This window comes from Scleropages formosus, chromosome 13 (assembly GCF_900964775.1).
Source record: "Scleropages formosus chromosome 13, fSclFor1.1, whole genome shotgun sequence".
Lineage (NCBI taxonomy): Eukaryota > Metazoa > Chordata > Actinopteri > Osteoglossiformes > Osteoglossidae > Scleropages > Scleropages formosus.
The window spans coordinates 27,302,965-27,318,883 of record NC_041818.1 but is presented as its reverse complement, the minus strand read 5'-3'; the positions used below and the strand labels follow the sequence as shown (position 1 = coordinate 27,318,883).

The following is a 15,919-nucleotide window of genomic DNA, read 5'->3' as shown; positions in this document are numbered from 1 at the left end:
GGGCCCTTCTTGGGAAGATCTCTGGACTGCCGATCTCAGCAATTCTGCCCTGCCAGGTAGCGCACACCCTGATGAAGATTTCACTCGCTCTGCTTCACGTCTTCCCCCCGAGAGACTACGGGCAATTTTCCGCACCGGTGGGCCGTGATTCAGCCGTCACCACCAAGCGGCTTGGATCCCAGCTGATCCCTGCTAATAAAACATGCCGGTGCGGGCACGGCTAAGTGGCTGCTGGGGGACGGCTCCGGCGCGTGACGACGCCGCTGACGCCTTTAGATGCGTTGGCATGATGATGCAGCCCCCCCACCCCCCTGCCCCGGCCCTTCAGTCCTCCAACGAGGCCTCCTCTCCGCTCATAGAGGCTGCCGCTTCCCTGGGGGCACGGCCTGTTTGGTACGCTTCTTATCCAGAGAACTCACGCAGCCGCTGCATTGACAAACGGCAACGCCGCCATTTGGGTTCGGCGTATTTAGCGCAACCGCAATTCGATTGTTATAGTTCAGCAGAAGGTCACCGGATATTCGACAACGGGCTCAGTTAGCAGGTCTCAGCGGCAAAGCAGCGATTAATGTGTGGAAATCATATCTCTAGATGCCATTCTTGGCACCGTCGCTCTGAGTCTCGTCCGCGATTCTACTTTTTTCGAATCGTGGCCTTCAGTAAAACCACCGGTGACAGCGAGCCGCAGAGTGTGGCAATCAGAGACAGAACATTCTGGGCTTCTTACACCCACAGCTTCCTCAAAATAGCAGAGAAGCCGAAACCATCTCAGGTCCCTCTTCCATCCTAATTTCCCATGCAAATGTATTCATTATGTGTTAATCTGCAGGATTCCGTTCTACTGAAATGTCTAACACCAAACCCAGCGGGCAATTTGTGCGAGAACACATGGAGAAAGGAAGCCATAATAGCATCAGGGCTGGGTTTTAACACTGCTGCTGCGTGCCCCTTGGGTGGAGTCGCTGCCGAAGCCCAGCAGTGTTGAACATCTACACACACTCTATTTGAAACACTAAGCAGTGGCTGCGTGTCATCGACGCCTCCCGCTACTGCACTGCCATCGATGTGGCCTTCTTCACGGAACCTGACGGAGGGGCTGGAGCCAGACAAAGAGTTGGGCAAAGTGTGTGTGCAGACCAATGGGGCGGGGTTTGCTGCAGTTGACCCTCCCCACATCCTCATCTTTCCTACTGCACAACGCAAGTCTTGGACTGGGCCTGGGGTTGGCTTGCTGCAATGAAGAGAAGATGGAGTTGTCAACGTTCCATCGCTTCCGTTCCAGCCACCAAAAGACACACAAGGCAGAAAATGTTCTTCATTATCTCCACCCCCATTCGATGTTTTTTCACCCCACAAAGTTTGGGCAGGCTTTTTCGCTATTGCCAATTATGGTGGCAACACAACGGTTCGTTGCCCCCTATAATGAACAGGACACAGATGACTTATCCATTAAAAGCCATTACAGAGGAGCCTAACTAAATGTTCTCGATGGAGCCAACTCATTCCAAGGGAGAATTTCATAGATTTTCATGTGGAGCCAGAGGCCGCACTTTCTGTTTCCTGTCTCAACCTCTCTTACCCTCCTTTGCCGCAGCGAGGGCGGCTGCCTGCTCTTCCTTTTGCTTCTTGGCCTCCTCCAGTTTGGCCAGCTTGGCCTCGTGCTCTTCTTTCAGGGCGTTCCACTCCTTTCTGTTGTTCAGCAGGCGCTCCAGCATGGGTGTGATCTCCACGTGGAAGCGGGAAAATTCCTGCAACAGAGCTGGAGGTTAGGGGCGGCCGGTTGTGATGGACCGTTGGGGTAAGCCACACATCTTCGATACCACAGGAACCCGGTTGACTCATTGACATGGGGGTGGTCTCTTTCTGGGAGTGAGATGTCTCCACTGGACCATGAGTCAGACAGATGGAAGCTTACCAGGCAGGTGACACCCAAAGCAGCAATGTGAAGTGTGGTCGGAATTATATCTCCAAGTGGAACTGCACCATAAGACTCGCTCACCTTGTAGACAAATGTGCAGACGAAGTCGATAAAACCGCACTGCAGCTTGGGCAACTCAGCGGCCTTGTTCCTGTCCATCATTGGCTTAGGGACAAAAAGGGGACTCCCATTAGTTAGATCACGTGGTCAGAAAGGCAACTCTCCGAGCAACACGCAAAGGGTCTGAGCACCCCGCACAGTACTTTGAAAATCGATATTGTTGTCAATGCATCTCCACGGACAGCTACGATCGAGCCGACTGGGTCGCTATGACCTTCCAACCCTTTGCGCTCAGATGTTCTCGCCTCTTTGTCCCGTTCCCTCTTTTGCTATTTTTCTCCCTCTCTTTTTTTCCTGCTTGACTTACAATAGGCTGCTGCTCCAGCACAGTCCTCTCCAGGTCACCCTGCTCCCAAAACTCTTCTGCCACTGAGAGCGCCACCTGAGGAGGTACAGAAGAATAGTCATACGCACACAGAACTGTTACAAGTACAGCATTTGTCCGTTGATGCAAACTTCCAAACATACACTGTACACACCACTGGCCTGCAGCCCCATTGGAATGAGACTGAAGCACATATCTCAGAGCCTTAGTATTTTGGTGAGCAAAAGCACAGAGATATGGCGAAAAACATAGAAAATGATAAATATCCCGAAACCGCAATAGGGATGGTTGACTCCACCTTGCTCTGGATCTCCCAGGGTTTGGCAATGGCAGACAAGTCGCAGGCTGTCATCATCATGGCCCTGCAGTGAAGATGCCAGAAGGACAGCATGAGCAGAGTGGTCCCGCTCATGAACTGTGTGAAACCAAGCACAAAGCAATGGCTGGAAAAAGCTGAGGACATCTTCTAAAGGCTGTAGATCCTTCTACATACTGTAGTTGTGTTGAACCGCAATGACTGGTGTAATACTATGTTTCAACGAGAGTCCATTCAGTGTGAGACCCACATTACAATCTCCTTTCTTGTGGTTTCCAGCATCATGTACTTTGTCCAGGAGTCCCAGTCATCGTAGTTCTTGGACTGGTCCACGATCTTCTGAAACATTGCTCTTTTCCTGTAGTTTGACAGAGAGGCACAGCTGAGGTTCCCAACCCCCCCGATTCCACAGAAACAGCTGCACGCCCTTGGCCTCTTGACAAGTCATCCCTGCCTCCTGTCGCTCCTGTTTCCCGCTTATGCTGCTCACTCACTTGAAGTACAGAGCCAGGTCAGTCGCTATGATGGCGATGTCCATCAAGTGGATGACATGCTCGTGCTGACGCCGATTCAGGTTTTGATAAATATTCAAGTCCTGAAAAATGAATTAAACCATGTGTGATGTACACGTGTGATGCATGCATCTGAAGTAGGGAACGAATGCACACTCATGCGCAAAGACACACGATAAAAGCAGTGGGGAACTTGCTCTGGAATATCTGGACTTGATGGCAAGGATTGGCTGTCAAGATGAAATGCTGGTACCATCTAATTGTCTGTTTCCCACGACTGGGAGCAACAACACGGTCCACCAGGCCAAGCATCATCTCTCTCTGTGCCTTACATCATCTCTTAGGAGCGTCTTTCCAAAATCCAGATGGTGCCTCTCCAAGATAGAGGAGCCATGGAGCTTGGCCAGGGGGTTTCCAGACCTGTGGACAGAGGGGCAGAGAAGGCGCTGAGGATGCGATCGGCCCTGGGCATTGGGACACTGGGGATGAGGTGCTGCCAAAGTAGACTGGTTCTATGGACCAAATTGTTATGGTCAAACCCGTGATACAATTAAGCAATTAAGTGCAACTGGTAATAACTGTTAGGTCCGGTCACAAGATATGTATACATGCACTGGACCGGAGGGACGAGTAGCTCTGAATCAGGGGACGAAGACTTACTTCATCTGATAGAGGTTGTTGGTGCCTCTGTGGTCAATATCATGACAGAGTCCTGCTGTTACCATGGCCATGGCCTCCAGGTCTGTGTAATACCGCTTCAGGTCGCCTGTCTAATTGAAAGAAATGGCATCAAAGGACGATCCAAAGAGAGCAGATCTAGGTGAACCTGGGATTCCTCCTGGGCGATGTTCATCCTATCCCATGTAAACATGCCTCCTGGGTGGATGAGTTATATGTCTATTTGGAGCGGAGTCTAAGGGAGCACAGGCAGGGCAGCCCAAGAGCGCTAGGCACGATCCTACAAGACTCACTTTAGCGTCTCGTACAGATCAGCCTGAAAAGCACATCCGTTATTCAGAACCATATCCCCCAAAGACCCATAATTCCCAGAAAATTGTTCTTTTACGTAGGAGCCACAAACCAGTTAAACATGGCATGATTTTAATACTTTTATGTGGCCGTTTATTTTTTCGTGGGGTAACTGAGGTGAAACACCCTATTCTACGGTACAACGATGTGATGCTTTCAGCGACTGCCAAGCTACCGCCTATTCCTAAGTGGTGTCTTTCCTAAGTATTAACCTGACCTGAACCTACTCAGATTTGGAAATCAGGAAGGATCAGATGTATGCAGGGCGATAAACTGAGTAGGCTGTGCTCACCATGAGCAGCGTGAACATGGTCTGTCCCACGTTGAACCCGTGTCTCCAGTTGTGGTAGGTGATCTTCCTGTAGCCCTTGCTGACAGAGTACACGAACCGTACTAGCGTCTAGAAAATGGGAAGAAGCAAGATCTCCACTAGCAGTCATTTGTCAGCGTCAGGAGTCAAGCAAATGTCAGCTCCTGCTGTCAGTTCGTCTCACCTCCCGAACTTGAACCGAAATACCTGTGCAGCTTTGAGATTCCGCGCCTCCATTAGTGGCAGGATATTGTTATGACCTCTTGTGACTCCTTAAAGATTAAAACTAAGAACAGTCTGAATGACGCAAATCGTTTACCGGAGTTTCAGACTCAATATCAAGTGTGTGTAGGTTTTACAATCACTCCTCCTATTACTCACCCCCACTTATGTGTTTTTGCCATTTTTAAGAAATTATAAATTTCCAAGTTTTTTTTCCTCCATGTTTTCATTAAACATCTATTTCAGTTCCGTGTTTCTGGGAAATAAAAACTATAGCCATTGCTTTGACTCCCTGATTCTTTTCACGAAGATGATCTCACCTCCCGAGGGATGTGGAACTTGTCCACCACGCCCAGTTCGTAGTACATCTTGATACCGCACTTGACCAGGTCCAGCTCGCTGAATTCAAAGTCACAGAAGTGGAACTCGAAGATCTCAACGTCTTCAGAATCTGGAAGTTCAGCATCCTGAGGAGAGTGTATAATAGCGGGGCATCAGCCAGGCCGAAGGGGAGGCTTTCATGTACAAAGTGGCCGAAGAATTAAATTGTCGTTACCAGAATGTCCTCAAGTTCATCTTCATCGCATTCGTTCGGTTCCTTGTCGTACACCTCACGGGTGTTCTGGGTATAAAAACAGGAAATTATCTTCCATCCTGAGTCTTTTGTTTTGTCCTTCATATTTAGTGAGTGTGCTGTATACTTGGCTGGATTTTGCACAATTTCTGAATAGGTTTTCCGATATCATCTCACATATGTGCTGTTTACAGGCTTCAAATGGTTCAGCACACACATAATATAGTGGTATCCATTAAAAAATTCATCCTTGTCTGACTTCATGAGGCTCTACTGTGTATTTCCCAGATGTTAACCTACCAGGATGTTCTGAATCTCATCCTTCCTGCACTTAACGTGGTAAAGGACCATGTCCTGGAAAATGTCCTTGCGATTTTCCAGCTTGTTCATCTTATCGTATGTGTCCGTGTTCAGAACCGACCACCCCAGGAACTGAGTGAGCGACTAAAATGACAAGAGCATCATGGGTATTAAAATGTCCATTTCGGAGCGTTTGCCATGATTCAGGTAACAAAGAGCTTTAATGGGATTTCTAATGGATTCGGGGAAATGCTGAACATACAGTGAACTCAGGTGAAAAAAGAAAACTCTGAGAAGGCCAGAGGATTGTTAAAAACATTGCTGAACCACAACAGAAAGTTGCATGGAATCCCTTAAAGAAGCACTGAACTTTGAAGAAAATTCAATATATGAGCAGAATACCATCACAGGTGACCCTTATACCTTCCTTTGGGGTACACTGATTTTTATAAGCACTGAACTCTGTAGCACCTCTATGAGCGTCTCGTCCATTTCGTCAAACGGCTTCCCGTCCTTCCTGTTATAAAAGGTGGCAACACCCACAATCTCCTCCTTTTTGTTCACAATGGGAAGGGACAGCACATTCTTTATGGTCCAGCCTGAACTGTCCAGGGGTTCTTTCTGTGAGGGGCAAGAGCAGAAGCATGAACGGTCCGTCAAACACCATAAAATGACCATGACTGTGCTCCTGTAATTAGACCGATTTAATGAGCTGCAAATGTGCTGTGAGGGTATCAGTTCATCTGTTTCTATGTGTCTATAAATTTAATATTATAGTTAAGTTTAATTTCCAAATTGTACTACTCGCTGGGACTTTGACTTACAGACCAAACTGGGACCAGAGGTGTGTTCACAACTTGATTTGCTAGTAAGTCCCAAGTCAGTTTAACCATTCAATCACAATAAGTAAAAGCCTAATAATACAGGTGTCCCTTAATTTATGAGGTGGCTAGATTCTGAAAATATCTTGGATCTAGACATAACAAAAGTAAAAAGAGTTTCAAAGATTTTTATTGTAATATTCATTTCTTCAGGCTACCTGAAAAATGAAAGTTTTTCAAAATAACAGGATAAAATTGTATAATCTCCCCAACTCCTATTCAAGGCCAAATGTTGGCCGATTCATCTCACAAACATTCCTCATCTTGTTATTTATCAGTGACATGCAGGATTATCAAACATGAGGAGTAAACAAGCTACAAATGAAAGAAGTGGTATCAAGGTCGTATTGTTTAGTTGTACTTTACTGCCTCTATTGGCTGTAAAAGGTAAATGCAGGTCATTTGCTATGTTACAGACAAAAATTTTCGAAAATAGATAAGTGAAGAAAATGAATAGAAAATTCATAGAAGTAAATAAATGTACTGGAAGAATACTTCTGTCTGTGAAAATTTTATATTTTAATGAAAATAATTGGATAATTGCATATTCTTGGGTCATATATTTAATATCCGTGGTGTTTAGTAGCATTATGTCAGATGCCTGTTAATTAGTTTTTTAAAGTTACGTCTGGGACTGAGGGCAGCAACGTACTTTAAGCTATACATTTTACGGTCGTTTGCCTCAGTGAAATTCACTCCGTGTCTTTGTTTGACCTCCAATGAACTGTGGTTGTTAAACTCATTGGTTTCGTTCGGATGTCCATCACCGGTGCGGAACGGAGGAGGAGTGAGGTGATCTTACCTGGAATTCAAAGAATTCGTCTTGCGCAGCGTTCATAATGTTGCAGATCTGTGGGGGAGCAACGGGACACAAAGAGAGATGCAACAGCATCCGTGGAATTTCACTGTCCCACCATGCCCCCTTTGTTGGGATCAACCCCCCGACAGCAGCTGTCCGACGAGCGGCTCCTCACCAGTCCAGTCTCGGCCACGTAGGTGGGCAGTCCGCTGACGAGGGCCCAGTGATCGGCAGGTGGGTTCCTGAGAGACGTTGCGGTCACACATTAAACGTGGTGCTACCTGAGTAACATTACCTTGTATTGACAGTTGCGTTACACATTCTACGGTGCTACCACTAGACACCAAACCCGGCGAAAAAGAGGAGAAGCAAAGAGCGATGTTGCTCCACTCACGGGATTACTTTGATGTCCTCCTTCCCATGTAGTATGTAATCGATCAACTTGTAAAACACAATTTCCTGAAAGAAATTGACATCACGTCAGTCCAAACCAGTCATCCTTGCAAAGCCTTGAACCAGGGGTGTCCAACCCATTTTGGCTCTTCTGCTTCGGTCATTATTGTGAACGGGTTTGAGGGCCATGCGTATAAAAATCACACTGTCTGTATCTTAAATTTCTAAGTGTGCGTCTGACTACAACTGTATTATCGTGCAATCCAATATATTATACAGTACTTACGGTAGGTATAAGATGTGCTAATAATTTAACAAGTATTTTTGCAGGCTACGTGTTGGGCACCCTTTGAAGAGCGCTCACAGCGGTAGGGCTTCAATAACGCGGTGAAGATACGCTTGTGCACTTTGCCTTCCGGGCTCTTCTGTGCGTTCATGTGTCAAGTGCGTGCAGTTTCAATGAACGGGTGGGTGTCTCGGCGGTCACTGAACTGCGGCTGGAGGGTCACTCACCCTGCCGTCCGGGGTCTTTGGACCATCGTAAGGGGGCACTTCCCCCATCAGTACGGGCCACAGGTCGAAGAACTCCTGCAGGGACGCGGTAGTGTTAGAAAAAAGAGTCCAAACGTGGTCCGACTCAGCTAGGACTAGGAGAACCGAGGAGCTTCTGGGGAAGCAAACCTCCGCTGAGTATTTCGCTGCTGAAGGAGCGTGACACACTCGAGTTTATCCTTTCCTAACTCCCCACCCCCCAGTGCAGCACGGTCACACCTTGGTCTTGGTCATGTCCAGAAGGCCCACGGAATAGCGGTCGCAGTTGAGGAATGCCCGTACGGTGTAAAGGGCTTTGTGGAACTGCCGCTCGATGTCCGTCAGCTCCTCGAACACTTTGCTGGCTGACCACAGCAGCACCTAAAGGTGAGACCATAGGTGAGATAAAGCAAGAGCTGAAACAGCAGTGGGGATGAAACCAGAACCTTCTAGAAGAAGTCCATGGCAACTGTGACTTAGCTTTCAGTTATGTGTTCAGACTCATTGTCTTACCGCTGATCTCAGAACTGGAGACTCATCAGTCACACTGGAAGTCCTCCACGTGGAGGTGTGTCCACCTCAGATGTCCAAAGCCTCATTTGTGTCTCCAGTGTAATTTTTTGGGTGGAATTTTCTCCCCAAACACCTTTATTTAGCTCCATACCACAATGTGTTGCTTTTAAAATGAACATGTCCACCTGAGTGTGGGTGTTTCGCTCAGCGCCACGGGGCTGTGTGTTTCGGAGGGAAAAAAATGCAGGTGGTCCTTGACTTATGATATTGATCCGTTCTGATGACCTTGTCGTATATCGACTTCATCGTAAGTCACACGCAGCCTTACACTGTATTATATCAACCACAGACAAACGTAATCAATCAACATGCATGAATGCTGTGCTGTATAATGGGGCTTTGTGTTTTTTTTACTAAATTCACACATTATTCATGTTATTATGATACAAATATAGAATCATAGTAATATTACTGTAGTGCAGTATTATATTTTCATGCTACACTATTATTTTTGCCATCATTCCTAAATCTGCTTTCTTTTGCCTTTTCTTTTTCTGCACCACAAGAAAACTCACATTTTACCTTGCTGGTCGACGTACAAAAAAGTAGCTTAAATGGAATCAGAACAAAATGTTGTGTAAATAAAACACACTGACTGAGTCCGTAAGAAATACAGTGCCCTGGGACAGAATGGCCAGTCAATAGTATTGTACGGCAGATGGAGCGGGCAGCGTTACATGTATGGAACAAATGTAGGAGCTCAAAAAGTTATAGGACAAAGGGGGCGCGGTGGCGCAGTGGCGCAGTGGCGCAGTGGGTTGGACCGGGTCTTGCTCTCCGGTGGGTCTGGGGTGCGAGTCCCGCTTGGGGTGCCTTGCGGCGGACTGGCGTCCCATCCTGGGTGTGTCCCCTCCCCCTCCGGCCTTGCACCCTGTGTTGCCGGTTTAGGCTCCGGCTCCCTGCAATCCCGTATGGGACAAGCGGTTCAGACAATGTTCATAGGACAACCCTCATATGTCTGGATGTTCGTAAGTCGCATATGCCAACTTATGAACTTATTAACATTCAGCGACAATGCTATACATAAGTGTAATTTGACCTGAAAGTCTATTTTTAATATAAAATGTCCATGAGGGCTCCAGGGTTTTTTTCTTCTTTGTATTTTGGTTGGAGTTGGGAGTTTTTTTTTTGTCTCTCCCCTGTGGCTTGTACTTACAGCTTTAAAAGATGGTTATTATAGTAATTTATGTGTAGCTACACTTCTATTTGTGTTATGTGTCGGATCCTTTGTCCAGCGCTCTGTGTTATTGTGTGAGAAGAGAATATGTTGTAAGTCCAGGACCACCTGTATAGAAAAATCATCATCGCTCCGGTAGAAAGCAATCAAGTGTGTCGACCGATGGGAGGAAGAGCTCCACTAAACACACACATGCGAACACACACACACACACACAACATCCTACAGGCAGCTGAATCCTTGAGGCCTGAAGGATGGCGCCACCTGTGGGCGGCACTTCTTTCCCACGGTGCCCACCTGCCCTCTCCGGGTCTCGCAGTTGTGCAGGTAGTTGAGGTGGAAAACTCTCAGCACGAGGTTCGCAAAGTCCAGATACTTCATCAGCGTCTGCAAGAAACAGAAACGCAGGTGTTACCGCACGTATTATCGGTAAAGAACGATTGGAACCCCTCTAATGGTGCATTTGTGGTCCATTATGAATGCGCCCCCATCGGCTTTGCAAGTTGCACCATGGGACGTGGGATCTAGCGGTCCCCGAAGGCGGGGGGTCGTTCAACGCACCTCCTCGTCCTTCTTGGTGAAGCACGGCCCGTCCACCTTGTTCACAGCCATCATCACGGCCACCATGTCCTTGCCGTTCATGACGGGCGTGGCCAGAACGTTCTTGGTCTCGTACTCGGTGAGCGTGTCCACAAAGTCGCTGAAGTGGCTGCTCTGTGGGGGGCGGGGCAGATCATTGATATTCACTCGTTAGTCTGCCGCTCTCGTCCTACATCGATTTGAGTAGCGGAGGCCGTGATCCGAAACAATTCACATATGGAACAATTTACCAGGTTATGCATCTAACAGACACCGCTGACCTGAGAGCAATTTTACGTCACTGTTATGAACTTTGTACCTTCATCATGGATACAGGAGCAGCCCTTGTTGTGGGATTTGAGCACACGGACCTACCTGTGCTACCTTAACCACCAGGCCAGACCTTAACCGCCAGGTGTCGTTCCCCTTGTTGGGGGGTTTGGGGAGGATCAGGCCACTGTGGAGGTGCTGACCTTTCGCACAGAGTTTTGACCTTCCGCCAGGGAGACGGCTGTCCGAATCTACAAGCTCCTCCCCATCTTGTCCCAGAGATGTAGGGCAGGGGGGATTTGTAAATCTGCATTTTTATTACACATTTGTTAATCCACCCATTATCCATAACCAGGGGTCCAGTGCAGGGCTGAAGTGGTCCAGAGTCTACTCTGGAAGCAGCGGATGTGAGGCAGGGTACACTGTGGACAGGACACCTCTCCATCACAGGGCGATCACACACACACACACAAACACTACAGGAAATTTAGTCACCAATCCATGTGAAACACATTCTTTTGGACTGTGGGAGGAAGCCAGAGCACCTGGACGAACGCGTAAACTCCACACAGACTGAGGTGAGTTCAAACTGGTGCCGACACCCAGCCCAGCCCAGCCCAGCCCAGCCCAGGAGCTGCATGGCACCAGTGCTACCCGCTATGCCACAGCACTGTCCTCGCGCATTTACACAAAGGCACGTGATGCTGTGGATTCGGGTTACAACAGACTCAGGAGTGATAATACCTTCAGCAGATGGCATACAATTTTTGGATCATCACTCATATTATAAAGAGGCTATTTCTTTCCCCTCCCTCTTCCAGTGCAGACCTTTATAAACCGTCACCCTGGACCGTCACTGTTGGATTGCGGTTGTGATCTACGGTACGAAGATGCCGCACTATTCTGCTGACATGGAGAACACTGTTCTTGGGCACGACCTCTACAGATAATCCAGGGTCGCTCTAAATCAACTCGGATTACTGCGCTATAATCCCCCGACAGCCAAGTAATGCTCCGATATCCCAGCATGCAGTGGGGCCAGAGGGCGTACCGTGAGGTATAATCACAGAGGCCTTGCAGCGCAGGCTCACGGTCACGCTGCTCAGCGCGAGACACGCGCTCCTCTCTTTTTGTAGGGCGGGCCTGGGGCTGGACGCCCCGACAGCGAGGCTGGACCTGTAGTCAGGGCCGGTTGTGCGGCAGCGGCCATAAATGGGCAACATTCAACAGAAAAGCCTGAATAGACTATAAGTTCCATAAATATGTTTCAGGCAGAGTTTATGGAATCCGTGGGGGTTGTTGCACATCGTGATTGGGCAGGAGTTGCGACACCATCGGCCTTATTGAAACACAAATGATGCATGAAGGTGCCGGGTGGTGGCAGGTTCAAGTCCCATTGGGTTACAGTGCTGCACCTTCCAGCGAGGCTCATAAACGCAAATGGATTCCATGAACAGGCTCCCGTATGAATGGAAATTGTATAAAAGCATGAGCCGTGTCACAGGCTCTCTACGTAAGAGGGTCCATCAGACAAATAAATTATGTAATATAATAACTGTCGCGCCAGTGCCGGTGCCAGCAGCACTAATAGGAATCACGGGCCATTTCACAGCCTTGGCGGCGGACAGAAGACAGTTACACTGGTTTTACTCTGTGCTATTACTATCCTTACGAGGGCCGGGTGGAGAAAAATAGAACATGCAAATGAGCGCCTGCTTGTCCGTGTTTTACTACAACACATTATTCGTTTATTCTTCTCACAGTTTTCACCAAAGCAGCTTACAATCTTAGCTTTGTATACAAATCCGCTTACACTGATTTACCCATTTCTACAGCAGGGTAATTTTTACTGTATCAGTTCAGGATAAGTACCTTGATCAAGGGTACTACAGCAGGAGTAGGATTCGAACCTGTGTCCCTCAACTGAATGGCTGTGGGTGTAAGCACTCCCCCACTGACTGCCCCTTAAATCAGGCACTGTACCCCTACACCACCAGTAGGTGGCGCAGTGGCCAGAGCTTCCACCTTGTACTGAAGGACATAGGTCCAAATGTCATCTCCTACTATAATGCCTGGCCAATGGCAGTAAAAATGTACAGTAAAAATACCCTGCTGTATAAATAGACAAATGCGGGTAAAGCTGATTATCTAACACTGAGTCACCGTGGACAAAGCATCCAGATATTAAATTATAAAGGTACTACAGGTAATATATAAAGGTAAAAGTCATTTGTTTACTGTCTTCTGCTTTCTCTATGAAATGCGCTAAACTAGGCACAAGACCACACACGTGAACGGCTTTCTCTGTCGATGGCCCCATCTCTCACTCCAAGACCGTGTTGGATGTGGGGCGCGGTCCTTCGCTGCTCCAAACACGGTCACGATGGACAGACAGGGACCACGGAGCCAAGTGTGCTGAGCATGGTATCGAAAGTAGAGTGGGTCGCTAACAAGAGGCGTCACTGCGAGAGCTGCTGCCCGCAGCCTGATGGACAGCCGGGGGTGTTTGAATTATTCTGGAACGTGTCCCTGTCCACCATCGCCCTCCGCTCTGTTTAAACCAGGAGCCCCTGGTGCAACAGGGTGCAGTTCATTGCCTGTTGGGTGGAAATACAGCTGAGCCTTTTAAATCGGTGCCCAGAGTCCAGAATTCGCCACGCCTAGGGGTTGGGGTCGGGGACGGAGTTGGGGACAGGGAAGACACCGGCACAGGTGCTTTGTCACCAGGAGCTCAGATTATGGATCACCTCTCCAAATATTTGGGGTAAGGAAGATAAGCACAGCGACGTCACTAATCCCTAGTGGCCTGTGGAGCACTTTTCTTTCTTTCTCCCGCATCCCAGGTGCGACCGTGCAGGACGGATCCTGGAAGGACACGTTAATCGCAGCCCCCCCAGTCAGCGAGAGCGTCGGTAGCAGCAGCGTCACACACAGCACCGGCTCTAAGCATCGTGGGATGGGGCTGCTCGACTCGTGGAAGAATTCTCATCAGTTTCCCACAGCACCGTGCTGCCTCTCTGTGGTGGGAAACCAAAGTACTGAAATTCACCATGAATTCCTACAGTGATGATAATTGTTATTTTCGTTCACATTTATTAAGCTGACACTTCTATCCAGTTTTATATAAGCAACTGTACAGCGATTTGCCCATTTGTAGAGCAGGGTATTTTTACCGCATCTAATAAGGGTGAGTACTTTGATCAAAGGTCTCACGTCAGGAGTGCGGTTTGAACCGGGGACTTTCAGATTACAAGGCAACAGCCCCAACCACTGTGCCACCTGCTGGCCAAAAGACTTCATCCCATATATATAGAGCCCACAGTCCCTTAGAAGGCCCGTTCCTTATCCAATAGGCTGGGGGGCAATGAGAGCTCTGGAGCCCCAGAGGTTTATTTTTCTCCTCTTATTTTTTTTTTATTTGGGAAGTTTTTGTTTTCCTCTCTTCGGTTGTCAGTTGTCTTCCTCATGAACCCAAAGCTAGAAAATCGATATCTGTGTTTGGCTTTTTCTTACCTCTTATCACCATGACTCTACATGTCCTCAGCTCTCTGCGTCACCTTGCTGACATCAGCAATTTATGAACGTAAATCGAACTAATTATGAACGTAAAATGAACTGGACTTCGTGAACCTTTTTTTCCACTAAACCGCCCATTAGCTGTTCAGACGTCTGTCGTTTCCCACTTTAGCCAGTTAAATATTCGGCTTCCTATGGCATGGAAAAGCAGCCCCTCCAAAGAGAGGACTCAGCCCATGTGGCTGCCGCCTTTACCTGGGTCACATCCGGCACATTGACCATCTTCTTGACCGTGGCCACGTGGCCCACGATGCCGGTGTCGAGCGGGTAGACGATCTCGCTGTCGGGGGGCACGAGGCACTCCTCCAGCGTGGCGTCCTTGTGCACGTTGAAGATGCGCGTGGCCAGCTCGGCCGTGCCGTTGCGCTGCCGGTACATGAAGAGGCTCATGCGGTCGGCGTGCAGCAGGAAGCACAGGTTGCGCATCAGATTGAAGATGGCGCGCTCCATTTGCAGGTTCTCCTGCAGGTCGCGCACCAGTTCGAAAATGATCTCGCTCTCCTCCACGCTGTTCAGGGTGTGGAAGGTGCTGTAGTCCACCTCGGCCTTCTTGCTGCCCAGGATGTCTGCGATCACCTGGGCCCGGAATTTGGAGTCGTAGTAGCTCTTCGCAAACGCCGGGTTGCTGTCCAGAAACTTCTCCGCGATGTCTTTGTCCACCGCCGCCATGGTGACGATGCTGAGGGCTCGCTGTGTTTCGCCGCGCTGGCCAGCTGTATGGGCTCTCACCTGTCCGTCGGGGGTGTCCCTCGCACTGATCCTGCTCTGCGCGTGTCCAGCGGCTGAGAACCAGCAAGGATTAATGGGATTGTTTTAAGTGGCACAGCCACCTTCATCCCGTTACATACCGGGATTAGAGAACTCATGCAAACGCCGGTCGTACCTGCGGCCGCGAGCGGACAGAAGGCACACAGAGTGGGGGTGGCCGGGATAGATCTCATAACCTACAGGTGCGGCGATGCAGAAAAGGCTTCTGAGCAGAGCAGAGGCACCATTAGCAGCACCCACAGCCCTTTACTAGATGCAGACAATGTTTATATGATTAATATGTTCTTTGTACAGCATCTCACGAAACACAGCGTCGCCTACCCAAAAATTATACTTTTTTAAATTAATAACGAATCTGTTTCCTTTTGGAAATATTTTCATCCTGCAATAACACACACTGCTGGCATTTAGCTGTACTACAGTGGCAAAATTAAAAAAGAAATGTATTAATTACAGTGCTTTTATGTTCAAGGGAGAATATGACAAAACATATGATACGGAGGAAAAAAATAACATTTTGAGCCCTTTAAATGTTTTGTTATACAGCATATATAGATTAATTTAAATATAGACCTATTACGGACTGCTGTTCTGCTCAGGGTATACCCTACCCTATGCCCTATGCTTCTGGGATGGGCTCTGGACCACCATGACCCTGTATTGAACATGTGGTTATTGATAATGAAGGAAGGAATTAATTAATATTTAAATACAATATTTTTGTCATCCTTGCACGTATATGAATT

At 48.2% G+C, this 15,919-nt stretch overlaps 1 protein-coding gene across 1 annotated transcript; it reads right to left on the bottom strand.

Annotated features, from left to right (window-relative positions):
- Window positions 1-1,187: 1,187 nt before the first annotated feature.
- Window positions 1,188-15,074, bottom strand: pde6a (phosphodiesterase 6A, cGMP-specific, rod, alpha). Its single transcript, XM_018733333.2, has 22 exons — window positions 14,601-15,074; window positions 10,542-10,694; window positions 10,278-10,367; window positions 8,471-8,611; window positions 8,213-8,287; window positions 7,701-7,765; window positions 7,482-7,548; window positions 7,310-7,357; window positions 6,098-6,247; window positions 5,627-5,770; window positions 5,309-5,374; window positions 5,073-5,219; window positions 4,513-4,620; window positions 3,852-3,961; window positions 3,524-3,611; window positions 3,174-3,274; window positions 2,930-3,037; window positions 2,662-2,725; window positions 2,346-2,420; window positions 2,000-2,083; window positions 1,580-1,748; window positions 1,188-1,231 (listed from the first exon to the last, which is right to left on the bottom strand). The coding sequence occupies exons 1-22, from the start codon at window positions 15,072-15,074 to the stop codon at window positions 1,188-1,190; spliced, it is 2,571 nt and encodes an 856-aa protein (XP_018588849.2).
- Between the last annotated feature and the right edge of the window lie 845 nt (window positions 15,075-15,919).

Excerpts from the sequence above, each read along its gene's own strand:
- pde6a (XM_018733333.2), bottom strand. The coding sequence starts at position 15,074 with ATGGCGGCGGTGGACAAAGACATCGCGGAGAAGTTTCTGGACAGCAAC. Across the intron at positions 7,766-8,212 it reads CAAAGACCCCGGACGGCAGG|GAAATTGTGTTTTACAAGTT; the intron begins GTGAGTGACCCT and ends AATTTCTTTCAG. Across the intron at positions 3,038-3,173 it reads GACCTGGCTCTGTACTTCAA|GAAAAGAGCAATGTTTCAGA; the intron begins GTGAGTGAGCAG and ends GTCAAACTACAG.